This window comes from Physeter macrocephalus, chromosome 13 (assembly GCF_002837175.3).
Source record: "Physeter macrocephalus isolate SW-GA chromosome 13, ASM283717v5, whole genome shotgun sequence".
Lineage (NCBI taxonomy): Eukaryota > Metazoa > Chordata > Mammalia > Artiodactyla > Physeteridae > Physeter > Physeter macrocephalus.
In genome coordinates, this window is record NC_041226.1 from 81929314 (window position 1) to 81943228 (window position 13915).

At 52.9% G+C, this 13915-nt stretch overlaps 1 protein-coding gene across 1 annotated transcript in view; it reads right to left on the minus strand.

Annotated features, from left to right (window-relative positions):
- CACNA1B (calcium voltage-gated channel subunit alpha1 B) overlaps window positions 1-13915 on the minus strand; it is a 172368-nt gene that overhangs the window by 76656 nt on the left and 81797 nt on the right. The window contains exons 13-15 of the mRNA XM_028497927.1: window positions 9616-9728; window positions 7358-7489; window positions 7101-7173 (exon numbers count right to left, since the gene is read on the minus strand). Coding sequence (XP_028353728.1) covers window positions 7101-7173; window positions 7358-7489; window positions 9616-9728 — 318 coding nt within the window. The remainder of the gene's footprint in view (window positions 1-7100; window positions 7174-7357; window positions 7490-9615; window positions 9729-13915) is intronic.

Here is a 13915-nt window from a genome sequence, read left to right on the forward strand (position 1 = left end):
CCCTTCTCTGGAAGTGTCTGAGTCCATTATCATCTGTTCCTTAAAGGCATGGCAAAACTCACCTTATAACTCCCCGAGCCCTGGGCAGGAGGCAGGAAGGCAGGAAGAGAGCTTTGACTAGGGATTCCATTTCTTTAATGGTTATAAAATTATCCAGTTCTTTTTTCTTCTTGAGCTAATTTAAGTAACTGATGTTTTCCTATAGAAGTGCACATTTCATCTAAGTTTTCAAACCTATTGGCATAAAGTTGCCATAATATTCTTTTGGGATTTTAAAAATATCTCCCTTTTCTGTAGGTATACCTCCCTTTTGGGCTATACTTTTTAAAAAATTATTTTTTTATTGAAGTATAGTTGATGTACAATATTATGTAAGTTACAGGTGTACAATACAGTGATTCACAATTTTTAAAGGTTATATGCCATTTATAGTTATTATAAAATATGGCTATATTTCCTATATTGTACAATAAATCCTTGTAGCTTATTTTATACATAATAGTTTGTACCTCTTACCCCTATATTGCCCCCCCTCCCCCTTCCCCACTCGTGACAACTCCTTTCTTCTCTTTATCTGTGAGGCGGTTTCTTTTTTAGCCTGCCTGCTGTGTGTCAGGCAGTCTTCAGGCACTTGAGATCCTCAATAGACAAAACAAAGCCCCTGCCTCACAGATCTGTGGAAGGAGAGAGCTCTCTGAAATGGAGCCAGGAGGCCTGGATGGAATCTGATCTTTTGACCACTTAATGTCCTAATGCAGGCCTCCAGAACATCTGTCAGAAACTCAAGACACTTATCAGACACCTACCCTAAAACGCCTGGTGACAGCCATCCCTGAAGGACACACATTTCCCTTCTTGTGTCAGAGCACAGCCCCGTGGCTTTTGTCTTACAAGCCCCCGACTCTATCTCTTCCCCAGGACACTCTTTTTATTTTAGCCAAATCTGTGTCTCTTGAATTGCAATTCTTAAGACCCCAAAACACTTCTTATTTGCAGCCTCCTGCAGTTTTTTTGGTTGACAGAGCTCACACTCTGTCTGCATTTTGCTTTCCTTACACTGTCTTTGCCGGGCTGTGGGGTCAAGGTTGTCCTAGCCCCATGAAATGGTTTCTTCCCTTCTCTGGAAGTGTCTGAGTCCATTATCATCTGTTCCTTAAAGGCATGGCAAAACTCACCTTATAACTCCCCGAGCCCTGGGCAGGAGGCAGGAAGGCAGGAAGAGAGCTTTGACTAGGGATTCCATTTCTTTAATGGTTATAAAATTATCCAGTTCTTTTTTCTTCTTGAGCTAATTTAAGTAACTGATGTTTTCCTATAGAAGTGCACATTTCATCTAAGTTTTCAAACCTATTGGCATAAAGTTGCCATAATATTCTTTTGGGATTTTAAAAATATCTCCCTTTTCTGTAGGTATACCTCCCTTTTGGGCTATACTTTTTAAAAAATTATTTTTTTATTGAAGTATAGTTGATGTACAATATTATGTAAGTTACAGGTGTACAATACAGTGATTCACAATTTTTAAAGGTTATATGCCATTTATAGTTATTATAAAATATGGCTATATTTCCTATATTGTACAATAAATCCTTGTAGCTTATTTTATACATAATAGTTTGTACCTCTTACCCCTATATTGCCCCCCCTCCCCTTTCCCCACTGGTAACCACTCTTTTATTCTCTTTATCTGTGAGTCTGCTTCTTTTTCATTATATTCACTAGTTTGTTGCATCGGGCTATACTTTTTATTTGTGCTTTTTTTCTTGATCAGTCTTGCTATAAAGTTATCTACTTTATTAGCCTTATTGAGAATGAGCTTTTTAGGATTTTGCTATCTTGGTATTTTAGTTTTATGTTTCATTAATGTCTGCTCTTAGCATCATTTTTTCCTGCTTTCAATTTCTCTTTGGTTTACTCTATTATTCTTTTTTCTAGATTTTTAAGATGAGTACTTAACTTACTTATTTTTAGTCATTCTCTTATTTTGATAATTGCTTTTAAGACTCTAAGTTTTCCTCTAAGTATTGCTTCAGACTCATCCTATGAGTTTTGCTAATTATTGTTCAGTTCTAAATATTCTTTACTGTCCACTGTGCTGTCTTCTTCAACTCAAACCCTCAGCTTTCAAATATGGGGAAGATCTTAAGTGACTGTTTACTAGTGCTTTCTATTTATTTAAGTAATATCAAGAATGTGCTGGACTTCCCTGGTGGCGCAGTGGTTAGGAATCTGCCTGCCAGTGCACGGGACATGGGTTCAATCCCTGGTCCCGGAAGATCCCACATGCCGCAGAGCAACTAAGCCCGTGTGCCACAACTACTGAGCCCACGTGCCACAACTACTGAAGCCCATGTGCCTAGAGCCTGTGCTCCGCAACGAGAAGCCTGCGCACCTCAACGAAGAGTAGCCCCCGCTCGCTGCCACTAGAGAAAGCCCGCACGCAGCAACAAAGACCCAACGCAGCCAAAGAAAAATAAACAAAATAAATAATTTTTTTTAAAAAAGAATGTGCGCCGTAGGAGTGCGATTCTTTAATGCTTGTAGAAATTTCCGGAGCGACTTAACAAGTGATCAATTTCTGTAAATGTTCCTTGTGCCCCAAATAATGGCTATTTTATTCACTATCAATTGGCAAGTTCTGTACGCATCAGCCGATTTGTGACTGTTGTGCTCATGAGTTCTTTTACATCCTGTCTAACCCTTATCAGCTTCATCCTTCAGTCTGATAGAAATAAAAATCTCTTAAAAGAGGGTGGACTGTTGATTGCTCCTTGTAATTCTGTCGGTTTTTGCTTGGTATGTTCTTTGAGCCGTGCTGTTAGGCTGCATCTTCCTTTTATTGTTACGTAATGTACTTCCTTATTTTTACTAAAGCTTTTTTTTCACCTTCTTTTTCACTTCTATTTTGGCTGATGTTAACATTACACCAGCTTTCTTTTGGTTAAGGTCTACTTAGTTTATCTTTTTTACCCATTTAATTTTAAATTATGTACCATTTCAAACATTCAGAAAGGTACAATGAGTAAGATTTAAAGCTCTGTGTACCCATTACCCAGCTTAAGAAATAAAACTTTAAAATGTAGCTGAAGTTCCCTCAGTAGAAATCTCCAGTCTCATTCCTCCTCTCCCCAAGCCCACCTCACCCTGAATTTGGTGTTAAAACATTCCCATGCAAGCTTTTACACCTTTACTTCCACATATACCATAAACAATACTGTTATGCAACATGTTTTGAAACAAGATGTTTTCATCCTTATTAAATATTTAGTATCATATGCTAAACCATAATGGAAAAGAATGGAAAAAAGAATGTATATATATATATATATATATATATATATATGTATAACTGAATCACTTTGTTGTACAGCAGAACACAACACTGTAAATCAACTACAGTTCAATTTTAAAAATTAGTTAAATAGTATCATATGCTTTGTATTATTCCAAATCTTGCTTTTTTTTTTTTTTTTTTTTTTAGCTTAACATTGCTTGTGATCCATGTTAATATAGTTAATTCTAGGTAATTCACGGTCCTGCTGCACAGGTAGAACACACCCTCCTTATCCACCCTCCCGATGATGAACAGTCAAGAGGTCTCCAGTGTTTTGCTATCATACACGATGCTGCTGCGATGGTCTCGCAGGTCTCTCTCTGTGCATTAGGCCAGGGACCTTCCAGAGCACGTACCCACAACAGGAACTGCTGTTGTGTGAGTTCTGGTGGGTTAGATACTGTGACATTCCTTTCCAAAGTGGTTCTACCAACCCACCAACAGCATAAAGGAATCCTCATTTCTCCACATCTTCTCTAAAACTTGAGACTGTTAGATTTCTCAATTTCAGCTAAACTGACAGGTGGGTTTGCTTTGCATTTCCTGACTATAAGTAAACAGATGATGGTTTTTACAGGTCTACTCATCAGCCCAATTTCCTGTCCCGAGTTCCTTGCTTACACACTTTGCCCATTCCTGCTGCATCATTTGTCTTTCCTTTTTGATTTGTGGAAGTTTTCGATTTATTCTGGTTATTGGTTTTCTATTCTGGCTGTTGGTTATTAGCTAATGCTGTGGAAACATCTACTCCCAGCCTATGACTTGTTTGTTTGACCTTTTTATGCTGTCTTTTGACGCACAGAAATTTGTATTTCAATAGCCAGATTTGTCAAAGCTTTCCTTTCTGATCTGTGCTTTTTTACATCCTCCCTAAGAAGGCTCTCCCTGCCTTCCGTCAGTAACATTACTCGCCTGTATGTTCTAAAATTTCAGAGTTGCTCTTCACATTTACGTCTTAATTCATCTGAACTGATATTCAAATCTGCTACAGGGTAGAAATCCAACTCCAGGTTTTTGTCTATGATAACCAAACTGTCCCACTCCATCTGCAGTGACAACATGAGTGTTCTGTGTATATAACTATTTCATCTGTAAATAATGACATTTTTCTTTCTTCCTTGGCAATCCTGAGAAATTTTATTTCATTTTTTTCTTATTCTACTGCACTAAGACCACTGATACTAGCATAATCGGCTAAGGGTTTTCATTTGCAAGGAGTGTTGGGTTTTATCATGGGATTTTCTTTTAGAAAAAAAAATTCACGATGGACAGTTTCAAACATACAAAGTGGAGAGTGTAATGTATCCCTACGTACCCATCACCCAGCTTCAACAATCAACACAATTTGCCAGTCTTGTTTCATCTGCCTCTCTCTCTGGTGCTTGGCTGTGCTTTTGCTAGAGTTCAAATGTTTTTTCTGATCATAGATGGTTTTTTTCCTTCTTTAACCCGTTAAGATGATGAATTACATTAATAGACCTTCTAATGTTAAATCATCTTGCATTTCTAGGAGAAATTCAAGTTGATCATAAAGATGATCTTTAAGTACCTCCAGATTGGATTAGTTCTTATTTCCCTCAGGATGTTTTGTCTCTCTGTGTGTGATAGTAATCTATATTTTCCTTCTCTTATATTGCCCTTGTCTAGTGTTTTCATATCAAGATTATTCCAGTCTCATAAAAGGGTGGGTGTTTCCTTTTTAACTTCTCTGGAGTCGTCTGTATAAAATTGGAGTAACCTTTCTTAAATATTCAGCAGAATTCACTTGTAAAACTGTCAGCGTGGTCTCCAGGGCAGGTAGATTTTTCAATTATTCAATTATTATACAGAAATTATTCAACTTCTGAAATAGCCCAGGTTTTCTGCTTCTCCTTGGGTTAATGCACTTTTCCCCCCATTTATCCGCTCTCCTAAACGTATCCGTATCCGTGTCTGCAGTGCTTTCAGCAGTTGGGTGTGACTCTCAGAATCCGTGTCTGGATGTGTCTTTCTTCCACCTCGAATTGCGGCTCTCTGAGTGGGAATTCCAGGCCAACAGGGACCGTCCTCCAATATTTTAAAGTCGCTTTTCCCAGACCTTCTGCCATCATTGCCACGAGAGGCCTGCCATCAGACTGGCATTCTTTTGCAGGAAGTCTGTCTTTCTAGAAGAGATTTTAAGATTTTTCTCTGTATCAGGCTGTGTCCAGGTCTCAGCTCTTTCTGGAATATCGCTGGCACCCTCTCTCCGCAGCTGGCTCAGGTCCTCCGCGTTCTTGAGAGGACCGCGTCAGTGTACGGTTCAGCCTCCACTGTTTATTTAAACAGCTGTGTCTTTTACTTCTAGGGTTGTTACTTAGTTATCCTTCGCATTAACCAGAGATCCTCAGTTCCGAGGTGGCTCTCTTCCGTAATTTTGTGCCGCGCTCTTCCTTCAGCCCTCTGAGGCTTAAAGGCACCTGCATTAGTATGCTGCTTCCGTTTCTTAGGAGGGGCTTACCCTCCACCTGCGGGCGTGGTCGGGCAGCTTCACCAGAAGCAGAGTTCAAGCTGTTCTCCCCCTGGTCACATGCCTCTTGGTGCCCTCTCCAACCCCATTCAGAAGCAGGGGCTCCAGCCTGGGTCTCAGGCCTTCGGCCCAGTGTCATCCTGTGGGCGTTACAGGCCCGGCCGGGCCAACGGTCGGTCCTGGCGATCTTCTCAGCCTCCTGCAGCCTCAACACTCTCTCAGCCCCCTTAAAGGGCTGGACGCTTCCCCAGCTCTGAGCCAGTCAAGCCATTGGCGATGCTTCTGATGGAGAAGGTGCGAAGGGTAGTACGCTGACAGGCAACCCAATCCTTAAAGCCCAGAGGAGGACGAAGCCACAGGACTCGAAAGTGGGGTCAGACAGGAAGCAGAACGATGACAGCCCGGGGTCTGGCGTCCCGCCAGGCCGGGAGCAGACGGGCCTCTGGGAAAAGAGCTCCCTGCTCCACCCAGGCCGGGAGGGGGGCTTGCGGGTGACATCACTAGACGGAGTCACTCTGTCAGCAAGCGTCTAGTGTGGTCGAACGGCCGGCTGGAAAGACGCCTTCCTTTGAGAGAGGAGCCCCGAAGGTCCCCTCTGCTTACGCTCACTGTGGCTCCAGCGTTGGCTGTGGGGGCAGCGCCAGCGGCCCCAGAGGCCAGGAGCAGGCAGGGCCCCGGCCAGAGCGCCTGCGGCCTGTGGGTTTCCCTAAGTGCCATCGTGGGCAACCCCCCCCCGCCCCCGCCAGTCCTGCTTGGCCTCGGACGTGGCGGAGGATGCTCACGGGGCGGAGGCCTTTATCACGCTGGGGAGGCCAGTTGTGGGGCACCCAGGGGCCACAGCTCTGTGAGCGGGACAGCGCTGAACCGGGAGAGTCCTCGAGAGGGAACCAAGGCTCAGCGTGCCCAGGGACTGCGGGCGGCGTGTTTCCAGATACCAAGGGAAACTGAGGGGCCGCCGGGGCCCCGCCGTTGGAGGGAGAAGCCTGCGGAGTGCTTCCCACTCGACTCTCAACGGACAACGGCGGCTGTGATCGGTTCCAGGTCTCGGGGGCAGAGAGGTAAGCGGCGGCCTGAAGCCAGGGCCTCCCAAGGTGTCCGCCTGTTCCTCGGGCAGCTCCCCCCGACCCGGGCCCAGCGGCGGGGCGCACGTCAGAGGCCTGCTGTGCCCGCCCCTCTCGGGCGCTGGGGAGGCGCTGACGGGGAAGGAAGGCTGCGCGCCCCGCGCACCGGCAGGGAGGGCCCCTCACGCCAGAAGTGAGCCGGGAGCGGGGGCCTCACCTGGAAGACAGTAAGGATGGCAGCGGGGAAGGTGTCAAAGTTGGTCGTCGGAGTCTCGTCCTGAAAGTTGAACCTGAGGGGAACCAGGGTCTTGGACAGAGGCAGCTCCGTCGGGACCAGGAGGCCCGGCCCCCGACGGGCTGCGTGCGTCTGGCGTCAGCGGCGCCCCCTCGGGACCTCCAGGGAGGGGGGCGGGGGAGGAGCCCGGGGCGGCATCGTCCCGCGAGCCCTGCGGCCCGGGGCCCGGCCTCACTTACTGGCCCCCGAAGAGCTGCATGCCCAGCAGAGCGAAGACCACGATGAAGAGGAACAGCAGGAAGAGCAGGCTGATGATGGACTTCATGGAGTTGAGCAGCGACACCACCAGGTTCCGCAGGGAGCTCCAGTACCTGCGGGGAGCGGCCTGGTCCGAGCGCGCCTGGACGCCCGGACACGGACGGCACACGCCTGCGGCTTCCGGCACCTTCTGACCTGAGGGCCCCACACTCGGTGTGTGGAGGGTGCTTGCTCCAGGGGTCCAGACCACCTGTCCGGACCGCGCCCGCCCCCCGCCCACAGGGACAGCAGACGCCGCGGGTCCGGCGCTGAGCTCACGATCGCCTCCTACACCTGCTCCCCAGTCTCCCTCCCCCACGACCACGCCCGCCTTCGCCCCTCAACCCCCTCGGGCCAACTCGCGGGAAGCGAGGGCCACAGCCACGCAGGAGAAGGGGCTGCGCCGGAGCATCCATCAGCATCGCCGCCCTCAGCACGCGGGGCCCCGCGCAAAGCAGGGAGCCTCCGCTGAGCAGGCCGGGCGCGGGGTGCGCACGCTGACCCCAGCGGCCCCTCCCAGAGGGCCAGGGCCACACAGCGCGGAGCAGCCCTCCAGCCTCGACTCCCTTCCACCCCACCCCTCCAACGCTCCTGGGGCTCTGAGACTCTGTCCCTCTCATTCAGCCGGACCCCCCTGGCTCACAGGGCCCCTGAGGTCTGCCCATGGTCTAGCTGCTGCTGGCTCGCTGGGTGATGAGTCCCCTCCAGCTGCGACCCCCAGGAGAGCCCAGGCGGACGTACCACGTGCCTCTGTGCCTTTGCACTTGCTGTCCTCTGCCCTGGCCTAGGGCATCTGCCTGGGGCATCCCTGGGCCCTTGTCCCTAATGCTGCTTCACAGAGGCCCACCATCCTCCTCAAGCTCTCTGACTAGGTAGGTGAGAGTTAACGGGAGATGGGCTGGAAGACTCCAAACAGCCTTCTCCTGGGATGGGCGGGGTGTAGGTCAGCCCACGTCAGGACCGGGGCCACCCGCTTGCCAGGAGGAAACGGAGCTGCTGAGACGCCAGGCCCACGACCAAGGTGAGGGCAGTGCCGGCCGACCCCTCCTGAAGCCCCTTCTCCCGCAGAAGCAGCGGAGGACGGAGGGCAGGCGGTGCATGGCACGCAGCAGCCTTTGTGGGCCAAGCCGACGGAGCTCCTGTCCAAAGCTCCTCCCCGGTTAAACTGTCCTGACCTCGAATGGCCTCAGGTTTGGATTTCAAACAGAACAGAAAAGACCAGGAGGCTGTGTCGGTCACTGCAGCGGGGGCCTGGAGCCCAAGCCACCTGCGCAGGCTCGGTGTGGACCGTCCCACAGCCGTCATGACCCGGGCCACCAGGGACACTGCGCGGAGGCCGGCGCCGGGCACGTGCGGGCCACGCGTGCCAGCTGCTCACGGGGCGGAGCCTCCGAGGCTCGGGGGGCACGGGTACCACTGTGGGTCCTACGGCCACGGCCGTTGGGGCGAGGGCAGCTCTGCTGCTGCCCAGACAGCTGTGGAGGAGGGCGGCCCCCCTTCCCAGCACTGCTGCTCTGGCAGACAGCGGGGAGGTTTGGCCCGCGTCGCAGTCTGGCCTGGGCCTCAGCCCCCTTGTGGGCAAAAGGGAGAGACCTGCTTCCAGGGCTGTGAGGAGCCAAGTGGGATGAAACTGAACACACGGTCAGGGCCCCGTCCTGTCACCGAGGACAGGCCAGGCAGCGTCGGCCCCGAGTGGAAAAGGCAGGCCTGGGAGTTCAGGTCAGAAGAGTCCCGTCGGGGCCAGGACGGGAGCAGGGCCGCAGGGTAGGTGAGCAGACCTGGGGCGGGACGATGGGAAAACATCCATCTGATAACCTCTGTTTTCTCCATTAACTATGGAGCAGAGTCATCCTGTGAGGTGGAAAGGTGGGCTTGCTGATTTCAAGAGAGGAGACAGGGTGAAACTGTGGGGGACGAGCTAACAAAAGAACCAGAAGTGCTGGGGCAGTGCTGAGGCTGGAAATGGCGCTGCAGGTAGACGGGCTGCCAGGGCCGACACGAAGTCCTGCTGGGCTGTGGCCCTCGCTCGCACGGGCTGCTTTGTGACTGTCCTCTGTTTTTAACCAGTTATAACCCACAGAAAGAGATTCCAGGCAGCTGAGGGCAAGACCCATGCCGCACATCCCCAGGGCGGCACCTGTGTTGGCTTGGCTCCCACGCTGCCTGCGCCCCCGCCCCCCAAAGCGCACGGATGACATACTTCGTGACTTTGAAGATTCTCAGCAGCCGGAGTGCCCGCAGCACACTGATCCCAAAGGAGGTTCCTGGCTTGATGGCCGCCCAGACCACTTCGAAGATGCTCCCCACGATGACCTGAAACGGAGATGGGGTGAGCCTGGGGCGCGCGTGTGGCTGCTTCTCTCCGTGAGCATCTGCCCCACCCACCCCGTCCGCAGCTCAAGCCACAGAAGGCAACATGAGGCACAGGCCTCACGCTGAGCCCCTGCAGCCTCCGGGAGCTGCGGGCGGTGTCCGTCCTTCCCCCACCCAGACACACCAGGAGGACACAGAACATGAGCGAGTTTGGCCTGCAGCTTTCCCGGCAGATCTTAAAGCTTCCTCGTCTGATGCCTCCCCTGGGCTTCCTCACAGCCCGGTGACCCCTCTGGGGCCGGCAATCCGCCTCCGACAGCTTTGACTCTTAGGCTGCTCTCACACAGACCAGCAGACTCTGCTTCCTTGTAACATCCCCTTTCTGGTCCCGCCACCTCTGAGATGTTCCAGTTCATAACTGCATCCTGTCTTCTTCCGAAGAGCGGGAGCCAGCAAGTACCACCAAGGACAGATGGAGGCGAGCCTGCCCCTTGCTTCACCAACAACAGTCGTCCCGGGCGCCGTCCACGTTGGTGGACCGGGACTTGCGGGCAAGAGGCCTGCCCCTCCTTCCAGCCACTCCTCAGCGTCGGTGTCTCGCTGAGGGACTCAGAAAGGACAGAGCAGCAGGGCTGAAGCACAGCGGACCCCTCACCCAACGGCACCCAAGCAGAATCCCCTCCCTGGCCACTGCACCTCACAGGGCACACCCGGGCTTGCGGTCAGCTGAGCGCGCGTGTGCTCTTCACGCGTGTGGCTAATTCTCACTCCTTCTAAGCTGCCTTCTGCAGCTGGTGCGGAGAACTCCACTGCCCAACGTCAATCCCTCAAATGCCCTTTCACTTCGCTTGGCTCACGCATCACCCAAGGTTTCAGTCACTTCCACCCATTTCACACCAACATGATCAGCTCGACGTCAACTTCCTCACCAAGCCTGACAAACAGTGACTGTGCCAGGGCAGCCGCCGTGCAGGTTTGCACTGGTCCACGACCCTGCGTGTCTGCTCTGCTGGCTGTGCCAGCTCCGCATCGGCCCAAACGCACGGCCTTCCACTGCACGTTTCCCCGCCCTGGACGCAAGCACACCATTCAGAGGAGTTCAGACCTGCCCACGGCTGCTGCGCCCACTACAATCCGAGCAGGGCAGCAAATGGGACGAGCTTGGCGCGTCTGTCCTTGGTCCCCCGAAGAGCACCACCAATTGTCTCAGCATCGCACAGCGCCCAGCTCGTGCCCAGGGCTGAAGACTACTGTCTTCTAACCCTACTTTCTTCTCACTGTCAGTCTTCCATCCCGTCCCCTAGTTTCCACTATCCTCAGAATTTGCTTGCATCGGTTCACAACGTGGGTGGCCTCTCCAGACGGCTCCATGGTCCCCGCTGCTTCGGGCTCACCCCCTTGTACACCCCTGTCCCCTGGAGGGCGGGCTGGACCTAGTGACCCACTTCTAGCAAACAGAACACAACAAACGTGATGGGCTGGCACCTCTGAGAACAGTTACAAGACTGAGGCTTTGGCCTTTGTGCTCTCGGCCCTCTCTTGGGCCACGGCTGCCGTGCTGTGGGGACACTGGGGCAGCCTGTGCAGAGGCCCACGTGACCAGGCCCGAGCCTGCCAGCAGCCACCAGAGCGAGGCTGGAGGATGACTTTCTGAGGTCTGTCAACAGCCCGAGCACAGGCTTGGAAGGGAGCCCTCCAGCCCAGCGGAGGCTGCGAGGACTGAGCCTCGGGAGGGACCCGGTGAGTCACAGCCAGACTGCCCCCTCACCGGAAGGAGAGGACGAACATTTGCTGCTTTAAGCCCCTAAGCCCTGGAGTAACTTGTTACCCAGAAAGAAAAACCAATACCGACTTCGGAAGCAGGAGTGCCGTGCTGCTGACCTAAGAGCCCCGGGTGCGGGGGCGGTTTTGGAGTCAGGGAGCCCAGCAAGCAGCACATCAGTGGCGGCCTGAGGCACCCCGAACACACTCTCCCGAGGATTCTGGACTCTGAAGATGCCGCCGTAAGGTCTGCAGGAGAGCGAGAGGTCATAGGAAACTAAGGACGGGAGCGGGCAGCGAGCCACACTGCAGCCGCAGGGAGAGCAGGCGACGTGCCTCCTACGCTGGGGCTCCTGCGGAGGCGCCGCCCAAGCAGCTGCGGCCTGGTGTCTCCTGCTGCTCGCGGCCAAAGGCGGGCGGAGGGCGGGAGCCGAGAAAGCGCCGCTAAGTAAAGAGAAGCCGCGACTCGCTGGTTTGGGAAATGCTCAGCCTCTCCAGAGACCGAAGGAGGCCGACGTAAAAAAGAAATGGCACGGTCAAAAAAAAAAAGAAAGAAATGGCACGGTCAAAATAAAAAGAAAGAAATGGCATGGTCTAAAAATGAAGCCAAGGGCACGACTGGGGCTGGTACGGAAGATCCCAAAAGATCAAAGGCGGGGCCTCAGAGCGTATTCAGCCGCTTCCCGGCCCTTCGAGGGATGTAGGGTGAGCCTCGCAAATGGGCCTCACGAAGCAGTAAGTCCTCTGGGACGTGGAAGGGTGTTGACCTTGGTCATCTCGGCAGCAGCTCAGTCCGAGAAGGGCTCATCTCTAAGAGAGCTGTGGGCACGGCTTCCGTCCAATGGAGTGAACTCTGGGAAGGCTCACAACACAGCCACAACGCTCTTAAAAGGCTTACACGCACAAAAATATCACCAGCTTGGGTTGAAATGCAAAAACCAAAATGAGGCCTTTGGATTCCCAAAATTCTACTAAGTAGGAAGCAGGCCGAGAAAACCTCAGCTGAAAACGTTTACTACCTTTCACGAAAAGGAAAGGCGACCCGGGGTAAAACCAAGAGCCCAAGGGCCCCCAGGCCCCGGAACGAATCAGGGCTTTCCCAGCACTTGCCGGCTGCACTCCAGCCGGCCCTCCTGTGCCTCCCACTGGCCCCGTTTTGAACGGGAAAAAGGTCTAAAGCAGCTACCCCGGCCCGTCCCACCGCTGTGTGCCGGGTGTGGGGTGGACAGCTTGTCTCTCTCAGTTCACGGCTCTAAGGTTGAAAGAAACTGTAGGAGCCTCAACCAGACCGGGGTCCGCTTTGGATGACGAGATTCGGGGCGTTGGGCTGACGCCGTGACCGGATGCGTCTGCGGAACTGGGAGCGGAGGTGAGTGTATCTTACGCTGGGAAGACTCTGGATCACAGCGGACTGTGGCGGTCAGCCTCCGGGACGGCCCGAAGGACCCCTGCCTCCTGGTGTTCGCAGCCCTGGGTAACATTCTCCCCAGGAAAAGTGGGCGGGCCTGGTGACTCCTTCCTGACAAATGTTAATACGGTAGCAAGGCTGACGGCGGTCTCTCCTGAGACTGGTCTCTGTGGCCTCCGTCAGGCACTCGCATCACGAGCTGCCACACGGTGAGGGCATGCAAGCAGCCTGCGGAGAGGCCACGGGACCGGGAAGCGAGGCCAGTCACCAACCACGAGCGAGTCCTGTCAACAGCCTGTGATGAGCCTGAACGCAGCCCTCCAGTCCGAATCAAGCCTTGGCATGACTGCGTCCCCGGCCTCAGCTGGGCTGTAGACGCATGAGAGATCCCGGGCCACAGGTACCCTGTAAAGCCACGCCTGGATTCCTGACCCTTAGAAACTGGGAGATAATAGGTGCTTGTTTTAAGCTGCTAAGCTTTGGAAAAATTTGTTGGCTCGTGTGCAAATTATTCCCCTGCCCTGGGGCCGAGCCGGTTCCCAGACACCGTCACTCTGAAGTCTCCTCCCCTCTTTGGGTCCCCTCCGCCTATGTGCACCACAGCTTTCTTTGTAACCAAGAAGGCAAAGGAGCAGAAGAGTTGGCTTCCCCACAACCATCTATGAACATCGCAGGTGCGCACATGTCCCAGAGAGCACCTGGGCAGCCACCGCCTTCCCCCGCCCAGAGCTCAGGTAGCACGGCGGGTGTACGACGCCCACCCCGGGCTCCAGCGCTGACTCCCCCGCACACTAGCTGGGCAGCCCTGGGCCCATCACACAACGTCTCCAGTTATTCATGTATGAAGTGAGTCGTCGTGAAGAACTGACAAAGTCGTAGACACTGTCTGTCAGCTGCACTGCAGCGTAAAGAGGAAAAGGTAAAGTTAAACTGCATCCCAAGTCGAAGTTTCCTTCGACCTAGGTCCGGCCTCCTCCCTGGCTACTGAGAAGTCTGCAGAGGTGCAAGCCCTCCTCGG